At 39.7% G+C, this 11,494-nt stretch overlaps 1 protein-coding gene across 1 annotated transcript; it reads right to left on the reverse strand.

The window, feature by feature from the left end:
• Positions 1-1,656: 1,656 nt before the first annotated feature.
• Positions 1,657-3,329, reverse strand: K441DRAFT_699694 (50S ribosomal protein L5). Its single transcript, XM_067653176.1, has 3 exons — positions 3,045-3,329; positions 2,291-2,977; positions 1,657-2,225 (listed from the first exon to the last, which is right to left on the reverse strand). Exons 1-3 carry the CDS (start codon positions 3,269-3,271, stop codon positions 2,102-2,104), a joined length of 1,038 nt encoding a protein of 345 aa, XP_067499215.1. The 5' UTR covers positions 3,272-3,329; the 3' UTR covers positions 1,657-2,101.
• Positions 3,330-11,494: the final 8,165 nt, after the last annotated feature.

Genomic DNA, 11,494 nt, shown 5'->3' on the forward strand with positions numbered 1-11,494 from the left:
GACCCTACTTTATAAGGTTCGCCTTACTATTTCTAGGCGCAAGCTTTAGATAATATAGTGTAATCTTTATTATACTTTAAGCACTTATATAGGTATTTATTATAGCCTCTACTATTAAACCTGCGGTAGGTATTAAAGGTATAGAAGGTATCTAACCTAGGTCTCTTTAAGGCGGCAAAGCCGATAGTACTAGATATTATAAGGTATAGTGCTATATACTAGGCTAATATTTACTAATTAGCGGGCTTTAGTTAGCTATTGGTTATTGTAAAGGTATAATAGTTAAGTGCTAAATTAAGTATATAACCTACCTAGATATACTAGGTTAATAAGGTATAAATTATATTTATCTAAAGAAGCATGCTAGTAATAAGGTTTAGTAGGCATATATAAAGGGTGCTAGTAATAACTACGTAGTTAGTAAAACCTTTAAACTAGATGCCTTTATCTATAAATAGCTTTCTATTTACCTTTACCTTTCTTATAACTAAAGTACCATTCTTAATCCGTATCTTATTAGCGATTTTAATTTAAGCGGTATAGACTTAAAGATGGGCGAGGTTTACTAGATTAAAGGTACCCTTAAAAATGTCTAGGTAATCCCTTTTTATAACGCCAGGAAGGCAAAGTTTAAGCAACTTTATACTAGGAGGAAGAGGCTTACTAAGGATATTAGCTATAGTAGCTATTATAGTGGCCTATAAGGCCGAAGCGGCTAAGCCTAACTATAATTAAGCCATTTAAGCTAGGTGGTATTTATGCTAGTAAGCTTCCTCCGCTAGGTAGGCTTTGCGCTCTTTCTTATACTTTTAAATCTCCCTTTTATCTCAGGCTTGTTCCCTTTACTCTTTAGCAATTTTACGCTCTTCTACGGCAGCGGCGCGTATATTAGCCTTAGACGGCATTATAGGACTAGTGGAGGAGGATGTAGCGGTTGTAGATGATAGTGTAGTTAAGGTAGGTCGTCTAGGTAGGTTTACTCGTTGGAATTGTGCACGCGTACGAATCTCCTAGTTAGTTATAAGCGGTAATAGCGTTATAAAATAATTCTTAAACAAATAGATGATGAATATATGATGAATATTAATGAGTTTAGCGATATTAAAAGCGAATTAGCCACGTAGTGACTGCGTTCGATATTCGCGAATATTGCAGGAGGTCTCAGCATTGTGCGTTGCTGAGGTAGTTGCTGCCAAGCAATATATAGACGCTAGTATATAACCTTTTTATCGTCGCAGTAGTCTTGCTCCCATTATCTACGTCCAACGCAAGGGCCGTCCTTTATATTGGCTTTTAGGAGGGCGTCGGCACTGTGTGGTGGCCATTTGGATGCTGGGAGCCAGCCAACGGGGCGTGGAACGTCTTCACAGTCAGCAGTGTTGAAGGTGAAGCTATTCAGCTCTCTGGGTATTATGGTTGCGTCAGTAGAATTCTCCTTTCTGTTAGCGACGCGATACCTTTCACCTTTGGAGTTGGTATAGTTGAAGAACTCGGTCTGCCGCTGCGGAGTCGGAATTGGGGTTGGTGGGGGGTTTGCGCGTGGAGCGGACGGGCTGAACGCGCTTTGCCGGGGGAAGATCCCCGGCGTTTGGATTTACTCGTTTTTTACCCATGTTTCTAGTTACTAGAGTAGATCCGATGTAGAAAATGTGATTCGGCGACCAGCACAAGAATCGGATGATAAAATATGAGTAGTAAGTCAAGGAAATCCTATGTAATACATTGGAATATGCCCATATTATATTAGCGGGGCGTTTGAAAGGTTAATCAGGACAAAACTTTTGACATTTTACAGGAATCTTCAAGACAACAATATCATTCAGGAATTTCTATTCTTCGGTTCAGTCAATTCAGAATTCCACCTTGGGTCTCACTCCCTATTCAATTCGATTAGCTAGGGATATTTAGAGTGGTATCTGGCAGGCTACTAGAGAAGATTAGGTCAATGTGAGAATTCTTTAGACGTGTAGTAGTAACTCCAAGGCCAATAGAGCCTACGTAAAATTTAAACTCAACATCCACTGTCTATGACACAACAGAGGGACGAGATACATAGTTTTGTACATGTAGATGATAATACAGTAGCAAAGATGTCCCAGACCTAATTTACGACCTTGCCGTAGAATGGAAGGCCAATCGATTGCAATAATAACCTTGCGTCTCTGTCATTCGTAGCAGAAGAGTGGATAGTGATATGACAACCAGGAATCATTTTCGGCGGGTACCTATATATGAAATTAGTAAAGCTGAGACTAAAGGGTATCACAGTAGCTATTCAATAGAAGCTTACATATCGTAATTGACCTCAAGCTCTGGGAATAGAGCCACCGCACCCGGAGGTAAACCAAATGTGATGTTGCCGCTGCTATCTCCAGAGGTTCCCTTCACACCTTTCCATTCCTTGATTCGCGGCAGGACTACGTCAATAAGTTTCCCCAGGAAATGGAAAGTGTCCTCCCCTTTCATTGATGCCGTCACAGAAATATATTTCCCTTCTCGTAAACCCCACTGTTGCACACTCTTTCTCGCCTTGTGTGTTGTCGCTCGTACATTAGATATCGCCTGCATGATCATCCCTGCAACATGCAAGTGTGCGCTATCATCCGCCGCATTAGGGACCATCGAGTGTAATGTTACACCTGTGATTTTTGGGATGTTCCGGAAGGTCTTCGGAGGTGTAAGAAGGCGGAGATTGTCACCACCACGAGGACCCCGTAGCGGACGATTCTTAAAATATGGAGAGTCTCCCTCCCAGCCCCGTAATCTCTGAGCTTTTGGCGGTGCTTTGTAGCCGGGGGGGAAATGTGCATATGTGAGAGTCAAGAGGTCTGGTGCAATAGTGCTCTGGTAGGTCTGTTCTAGACGGGGAAGGCTAAATGGCCCAGGTATAAAGAGACGCGAGGAAGGGTCGGACGGAGGCGGAGGCTGGTGAGGATGTAGCGGACCGCGGTAATATTTTGGAGATCGGTATTGGTATCTACATGAAGAGGGTTAACGCAACTGTCCAAGGGCAGTAACTGTCGGCTTTGTGGTGGTAACCGTACCTGCTTGGGGGCAGTTCACCTTTCCTGCTCTTGCTCCGCGCGACAGGGTCATAGCTTTTCACAATGTCTTCTGATGGAGGAGGCACGGTGAAGGAGGAAGATTCAAGGTCCTGAAGGGCGTTTGTGGAGGCATTGCGGTTCGAGAGCGGTCTCGCAGAACAGATAGTGGGCTTTAGATCTCTCCAAAGGGCTGGACCGGCCTTGGGTCGCAGTTCGCGCAGAGCCATTGCCGGTGATGGAGTCGGTGGTGTTAAGGCCGGCGAAGTCTCATACGGTTTTCGCGAGCCAAAAAGGACGACGGACGGGATTGGCTAAGACTACAGTCCAAATATCCTTACCTCAGAAGCTCAGACCAAGAAATCGATTGTGCGGATATAGGAATATCCGCACCGTCCGCTAAGCTGATTTAGGACGGCAATCGTTTTCTTGGTCTGAGAGACTTTGGCGAGCTTTGTAGAAAACCTAAACACTGTTTATATAAGAAGACTTTATTAACTTTGGCGAAATTAATCTACCCTCCTACAATACCTATTGATATAAAAATTACACCAAATTATAGAGAAAAGCCTACTCTATAAAGCTATGAGATCCTTAGCTTATTGTACCCGCGTGATATTAAGAGGAAGTCGTCGCGGTAGACGTTATAATTCCACCTCTGCACTACCGAGCCGCGGAGTAATTACTAATACTAAACGCTTACGCCTACGCCTTATCTCGGTCCCAGACAATCAACCAATCATAAGCTGCTTACATAACAGATTAATCATCTTATGTTGTTGTCGTCTGGTATTATCTCGGTCCCAGACGATCAGCCAATTATAAGCTGCTTACATAACAGATTAATCATCTTATGTTGTTGTCGTCTGGTACACGGTTCGGAAATTTGTTAGTCCCTCGCGCCGATTTGTATGTAATTCTCATACAAACTTACGCGCTATACTATTTTTTTAGCTACCAATTAACAACAAACCAACATCTTTATAAACAATTAGTAAACGTTACGTTCTAGAACTTTGTAGGGCGATTCTAACGCTACTAAAATTATTGCGAACGGCCTGGTGGTTACCGCTACGTTTTGCCTTAAATATTACCACCAAAACAGTAAACATTTAGCTGGAGCCACTAATTCTTAATATTTAACCTCCTATATTAATATTTATAGTAGATAAACACCTAAATAGCTAATGTATTGTATCTAGACTAACTCTGGGCCTTATTACCTGCTTTATTGCTCCTCCGCTGCCTGCACAAACGCCTGCACAAAAGCCTGCACGAACGCCTGCACGAACGCCTGCACGAACGCCTGCGCGAACGCCTGCACGAACGCCTGCACGAATGCCTATACAAAGCTCTATATAAAAGCTCTGCACGAGGCTCTGCTTGAAGGTCCGGTCGAAGGTCTGGTCGAGGGTCTGGTCGAGGGTCTGGTCGAGGGTCTGGTCGAAGCTCTGGTCGAAGCTCTGGTCGAAGCTCTGGTCGAAGGCTCTGGTCGAAGCTCTGGTCGAGGGTCTGGTTGAAGGCTCTGGTCAGGGGTTTGGGTTGAAGCTTCTGGTCGAGGGTCTGGTTGTACAGCATCTGGTCCGAAGCTCCTCGGTTGACAGCTCTGCTCGAGGGTCGTAAGCTCTGGTCGAAGGCTTCCAGGTCGAGGGTCTGCTCGAAAGCTCTGCTCGAGGGTCTTGCATTCGAAACTTCTGGTTCTGAGGGTCTGCTCGAAGCTGCTTGCTCGAGGGTCTGCTTGACGAAGCTCTGCTCGAGGTCTGCTTGAAGCGCTCTGGTCGAAGCTCTGGCTTGTAAGCTCTAGTCGAAGCTCTGCGTCGAGGGTGCTGGGTCGATTAGCTCTGGTCGAGGGTCTGTGCGTCGAACGCTCTTCTGGTCGAAAGCTCTGGTCGAGGGGTCTGGTTGAAGCTCTGGTCGAAGCTCTGGTTGAAGCTCTGGTCCGAGGGTCCAAGCTCTGGTTGAAGCTCCAGGTGTCGAGGTCTGGTCGAAAGCTTCTTCTAGGGTTTGCTTGAAGGTCTGGTCGAAGCTCTTGGTTGAGCTCTAGTCGAAGCTCTGGTCGAGGGGTTCTGGTCGAAGCTCTGGTTCGAGGGTCTGGGTCGCAAGCTCTGGTCGAAAAGCTCTGTCGAGGGGTCTGGGTCGAGGGTCTGGTCGAAAGCTCCGGTCGAGGGTCTGGTCGAAAGCTCTGCTCGAGGGTCTGGTCGAAGCTCTGCTCTTCGAGGGTCTTGCTTTGAAGCTCTGTCGAAGCTTCTGGTCCAGAAGCTCTGGTCGAGGGTCTGGTCGAGGGGTCGAGGGTCTGTCGAGGGTCTGGGTCGAAGCTTCTGGTCCGAAGCTCTCTGGTCCAGAAGCTCTTGTCACGAACTGCTCTGCGCACGAAAGCTCTGCACACGAAGCTCTTGCACCGACGAGGGCTCTGCTCAAAAGCTTCTGCACAAGGCTCTGCTCAAAGCTTCTACACAAGGCTCTCTGCTCGAAAGCTCTGCACAAGGCTCTGCTTGAAAGCTCTACTCAAAACCTTATATAATAGAGCTTTAAAAGCTCTACTAACACACAGCCACTATAATGTAACTTAGGAAGGTTCTATAATTAGCTATATAACACCACCTATATATAATTATTATTATTAAATTCTATTTATTGCCCAATTTAGTCCCTTTTAGGTCTATATAGGAAAAAGCCCTATAAGGGGAAAATCCTTAAGTATTTCCTTTTAGCTAGTCCTATTTGTTTCGCTTTACCTAGCTAGTATATCTTTATATCTTTAGTCTACCTTATATATACTATACTTCTAGGTATATTAGAAAATCTAAAAGGAGTAGTAAAAGGTTTAGAAATTCGCTAGTAAGCCGCCTATAGCTAGGCGGGGGTATTTAGTCCTTAAGGGGCTAGAAAAGGGCGTATTATTTAGTATCCTCCTATTAGATCTTATATGCTATTTAAAACTACTAAAGAATTCCTTAGCCTATAAGCTATTTTACTACTATTTATAAGCCCCTACTTATAGAGAGTATCTAAGTAATATTATTTATGCCTACGCTAGTAAGTAGCTAATCCCTTACTAAGTAGTAGCTATAAAATAGTAGTATATAATATACGAACTAAATAGGCCACCAGTATATATATTAAGGTAACTAAGAAGTAGTCTATATAGGCCTAATAGGGATCTAAATTAGACGTTAAGTAATAAATAAATAATATTATATATTAAGGTAAGATATTTAAAATATAGATATTAGCTATATATTTAGACCTAGGACCTTTATCTATAGTAGAAAAACGGCTACATATTTTACCCTCGTTAGTCCTTTATATAAGAAAAGAGTTAGTATTAACTATAGGGTATTGTTTGTATTAACTTAATAATATAAGTAAGTNATATCCAGGGGCACGAAATACGTATAGTATCGTATACTCTTTTAGATGGTAGTAACCTTTTCTTTTAATTATATATAAATAGGAGGAATTTAAGGGGTTTCCTAAGCTTGTTTAGCTTACGTAATTGCGTCCATAAATTCTTATACGAACTTATTTAGATAGGTATTCTATATAGCTACGTTTTATATTTTTACTACCTCCTTCTATTATTACTTCTATTTAAGATCTACCTATCTTATAATTAGTATAGTAAATCTCTATCTATATTAGTAACCTCCTATCCTCTATTGCCATTATAGTACTCTACTAGTATAACGCTAGGTCTTTATCTAATAAGATAATTATTTCCTTATTTCCTTTTCTCTCTATTATTTATGGGTAAAGGGCTTCCTAGCTAGTATATTTAGGCATATTACCTCTTTAAGGGGCTATCGCTTCTTATATACGTTTTAGTATTTAGTATATATTTTCTTCTACTAGGTAGCCTTATACTATAACTGCTCTCTATATAGTAGTTAAGTTAATATATAAGTCTANTAGTANAACTACTACTTCGCGTTCTAGTATNGCGCGTAGTATTCTTCTATAGGCCCCTATAGTTCTATATAGGCACTAGTTTTATAGCTTAGCTAGTAGTGCTAGTAAGCTTTTTACTAGTACCTTACCGCCTAGTCCTAAGCCCTAGATTTAGGAGCCGTATAGCATTATTAGCCTTACTACTACTATATATAGTAGGCGTATATATTTAAAAGAGGGTCCTTATATTAAGGTAGTTATTTATAATACTGCTAAAAGTACTACTCCTCCCTTATAAGTANTCTATATAATATACTTATTCTAGTTTAACCTAAAGTCTACCTAAACCCCTAGGACCTTAAGGATAGCTTCTAGTTTTACTTTATAGCCTTAGATATTTACTATTAAGGCTAGGCTACTACTTACCCTTCTTTTCCTTATAAAGTAGATAAGCTAGTATTTATCTTAGACTATATACCTGTACAGATAACGCTTAATATCGCTATACTAGCGTAACAAACCTGCTAAAGATACGTTACTAAGAAATTTAACTTAAAAAAGTATACCTAGGAAGTTACTAATAGGCTAGTAGCTATACCTTAGGTATTACTAGAGAATATCTAAAGGATTATAAGTAACTACTTAAAAGAATACTACCTAAAGGCCTAGCCTAGAAAATACGCCTACCGTAAATAGTTACTAGAAACGGCCTAACTACTTATAGGCGTAAAAAAGGGTAAGGTAATAGTATAGCGTAATAAATTAAAGCCTACTACTAATAGAGCTATAAGGCCCTAAAGAATAGGCCTAAGAAGATAATATAAAAGGAGGGTAGAAATAGCTAGCGCTAATTTCTAAAAAGAAATTACCTTAAACCTTACTAAACTATATAATAAGGGACTACTAGGTATATATTAAAGTAAAGTAGGCGAGCTGCTAAAGAGACGCTAGGGGACTTTTAACCTATTTATATTTTATTAGATAGAATAGAACTAGTATATAAATAATAATAAGGAAAATCCTTAAAATATTAGTAGAGGTTCTTTTTAGGCACGGGCTAAACAGACCTATAGAATATTAGTAGCTAATTCTACCCCTTACCCTATTAATATAAGTTATATAATATTAGTAAAATAAATAAAGGTCGCTATATCAAAAGCTCCCTACTAGTAAAGCGTTAAGGCTAAATAAGGCAATTAAAGCTATAGTAATAAGCGGTAGTAATACTATTCGCTAACGTCGTAACTACCTACCTTTAGAGAGGCAAACTACCTAAATACTTTAAAGTAATAACTATAGTCGTCTTATAAGAGGTATAAAAAAAGACTACTCTATTTTAGAAAGCTACTAACCCTAAAAAGGCTCTTAAAAAAGATAGTTATAAAACGTATATAAGAAGCGGCAGAAGTATAAAAGCTACTACCGTAGATATAAATAGGCTTAAGAAAGAANAGATTAACCCTTTTAGCCCTCTTCNTAATTACCTNTANTATNTAAGCGGTATAGTAAGCTTACCTAGGATATATTATATCTATACTAAGCCTAGACCTAAGCGGAATATTTAATTATATATTATTATTATTTATTGCTTAACGTCCGATTCGGATCCCTATTGGGCCTACGCGGACTACTCCTTATATACATATAGGGAGAAAACTCTATTTAAGAAAACCCTGTAATCTATCTCCCCGCCTTTTAGGACTTGCCTATAAGGCGCCTGTAAGGCGCCTGCGAGTTACCTATAGTGCTCTACTACCTTACTTTTTAACCTCTTTAGGAACTACTGCTGCTATAACAAGCCTATGGACGCGCTAGTATCGCAAACTTTACTCTACTACTATAGAGTTATTAGGGGGCGCCCGTTGCTCGCCCCCCCTACCCTCTATTACTATTTCCTTTATAACCCGGAACTAGTTTAGTATATTTTAGCTAATAAGCTACTAGGTAACCGCCTTAAGGCCTTTTTATATTAAGAGCAGTATATTATAATTCTCTATACCAGCTACTAAGAGTATTACTTCTTAGTTAGTGCGTAAGGGGCATAACAGTATTACATATTTTAGTGTCTGTCTTAGCTAGCCACATTCGCATCTTAGGCTACCTACTAGGACACCTACCCAGTAGAGCCAGTCTTTTAGTCCTATTATTCCTATTCTTAAGAGTATTACTATTATATTTTCTGCCTTTATTAGGCCTTCTTAGAGCCCTAAAGTGTTTACCCCCTATAGCATTAACTATGCTATAGCTTAGGTTCCTCTTGCCTTAGTTAGCCTCTATACCTTTAACTCCTATATACCTCTCTAGCGTTAGTCCAGCTAGTATTATATTATAGTAGATAGTTTCCTAGCGTTCTTTTATACTCTACTTTAGCTCCTTTCTCTCTCTTACTATTATCTTTACTGGCCTCTTATACGTCTCCCTTTCTCCTCTATATAGGCCTAGGCCCTAAAGCAGCACTATTTTTCTTCTGCTTTCTTTACCTATTTCTCTAATATATCTTCCCTACTTTAGGGTTATTAGTTTGTTCTCCTATAGGGCGCCCTAGAGTCCCTCTATAGTTTATTTAGGCGTGTCTTAATATACTTTATAATATTAGAGTTGCGTTTATTTTACGCCCTTTATATTATAGCGGCTTTAATATATAGTTATAGGGAGGGAATATTAGCTTCCTTTTTAAGCAGTGCTGTGGCCGTTCGCTTATATCCGCCTATTATACTCTAGAGGCAGGCTATTTAGACCTTTTAGAGTAGTTTAAGGAGTGATTTAGGGGGGCCTTTCTTAGATTCTTTAATGGCCTAAATACTAGACCTATACGTTATGGTTAGCCGGATAACTGCTATATATAGTAGGCGTAACCTCTAGAAGTATGGACCCTATATAAAATTGACGATCCTAGATAATATAATATACTATACTTAGCCCTTATAGGCTACTTACGCCGCATATACGCTCTACTGGAGCTTACTATCTACTTATACTCCTAATACCCTTAGGCTCTAAACTGGTTAACCCCTAAAGCCTTAAATATAAATTATATGCTAAAGATCTATAGATTAGTTGCGTTTTCTTATAAAGTAAATTAGCTGGTATTTCTCTAGTAAGAATTGGACTCTATATCGTCTTGCCTATTCTATATAGGTATTATAAGCTTTCTCTAGTGTTCTATAATTCTTTACGGCTATTAGCCCGTATATAATTAGGTTTATATTATTAACAAAGCCTATTCCCTAGGTCGCCCCTTTCTTAAAGGAGTTAAGTAGGTTGCTTATAAAGAAAAGGAAGAGTATAGGCAAAAGGGGTAATCCTTATGGAATTCCTATTATAACTGCGATAGGGGGGCTCTGGTATCCGCTAAAGACTAGTAATATTTCTTTCTAACCTATAAACCCTTAAATAAATTATATAATCTATTCTAGGAAGCCTTTTACCCTAAGNATNTATAGGAGACGCTTATAGGGTANGTTATTNTAGGCGCCNCTAATATNTAGGCTAAGNATTAATACTATAAAGTCCCTTNNNATCGCCNATGCNNATTTAATNGTGGTAGCGAGTAGCGTAANTACTAATAGTGTTAAGCNGTTCTTTNTTGCCCCTATTTAGCTTTATAGTAGTAGGTCGTATTCCTTAGCCATATCTACTATATAGTCCGCTATTACCTTTTCTAAGATCTTGCTAAGGGTGTTTTCTAAGGTAATAGGGCGGTAGCTTCCTAGGATTAAGTAATCTGCTTTATCTTCTTTCTATAAAATAACCGTCGTTATAGATCTTCCGAGTTGCGGGTAGTAGCCTACGGTAAAGTATACCCTAGTTATATTTATAAGCTAGGGTGCTATAAGTGGTCTATAGGTTTTTAAGGCCTTATTTAGAATCCCATCTAGTCCTAGTACTATATTATTTAAAAGGCAGCTAATAGTTCTGGCTATTTCCTCTATTATTATATCGCTGTCGACCCTTAGGTAAGTCACTGGTGTTTTACCCGTAATATTACTAAGGTCTACTAGAGCTGGTTAGGGGAAGAACCTTTCTATAAGGATCTTTACCTTCTTATTATTATTGTTAATAGCCTATAATTCCCCTGCTCTTTATAGGAGTAATAGGTATAAATCTTTTACTAGGCGCCCTACCTTTTTCTTTACCCATTTTGCTATAGCCTAAAGGCCCTTATTATAGGGGAGGCTCGGGTTAAAAGTATGCTTATTTATAAACCGTCTCCAGTTGTTCCTTACTTCTTTCTTTAGGGTATTCTTTAACTGGTTTCTCGTGTCTTTATATCGTCTCTCGTCTTTAGGGTTATAGCTGCTTATATATTTCCTTCTTACTCGTTATTAGCTGGCAATAAGAACCGCGCATTATGCGGACTATACGTATTACGCGTAGGGGCCCAATTTTAAGACCGGGCAGTGCTCTTCTAGCCCATTTTTAATTACTGCCTAGATCCTTTCTAGTCTTTAGTTAATTTCCTTAAGGGTGGCTAATAAGCCTTGCTTATTTAGGATTAGGTGGATTTCTTCTAGGTCTTAGAGTTATTGTTTAACTATATTAAGGAAACTATCTATTTTAAGCTT

The sequence above is a fragment of the Cenococcum geophilum genome (genome assembly GCF_001692895.1).
Source record: "Cenococcum geophilum 1.58 unplaced genomic scaffold K441scaffold_54, whole genome shotgun sequence".
NCBI classification, from domain to species: Eukaryota; Fungi; Ascomycota; class Dothideomycetes; order Gloniales; family Gloniaceae; genus Cenococcum; species Cenococcum geophilum.

What these genes read in the sequence shown, in the direction of transcription:
- K441DRAFT_699694 (XM_067653176.1), bottom strand. Translation starts at nt 3,271, where the DNA reads ATGGCTCTGCGCGAACTGCGACCCAAGGCCGGTCCAGCCCTTTGGAGA. An exon ending in GGTGAACTGCCCCCAAGCAG is followed by an intron (nt 2,978 to 3,044) that starts GTACGGTTACCA and finishes CTCTTCATGTAG; the next exon opens with ATACCAATACCGATCTCCAA. An exon ending in CTTGAGGTCAATTACGATAT is followed by an intron (nt 2,226 to 2,290) that starts GTAAGCTTCTAT and finishes TTTCATATATAG; the next exon opens with GTACCCGCCGAAAATGATTC.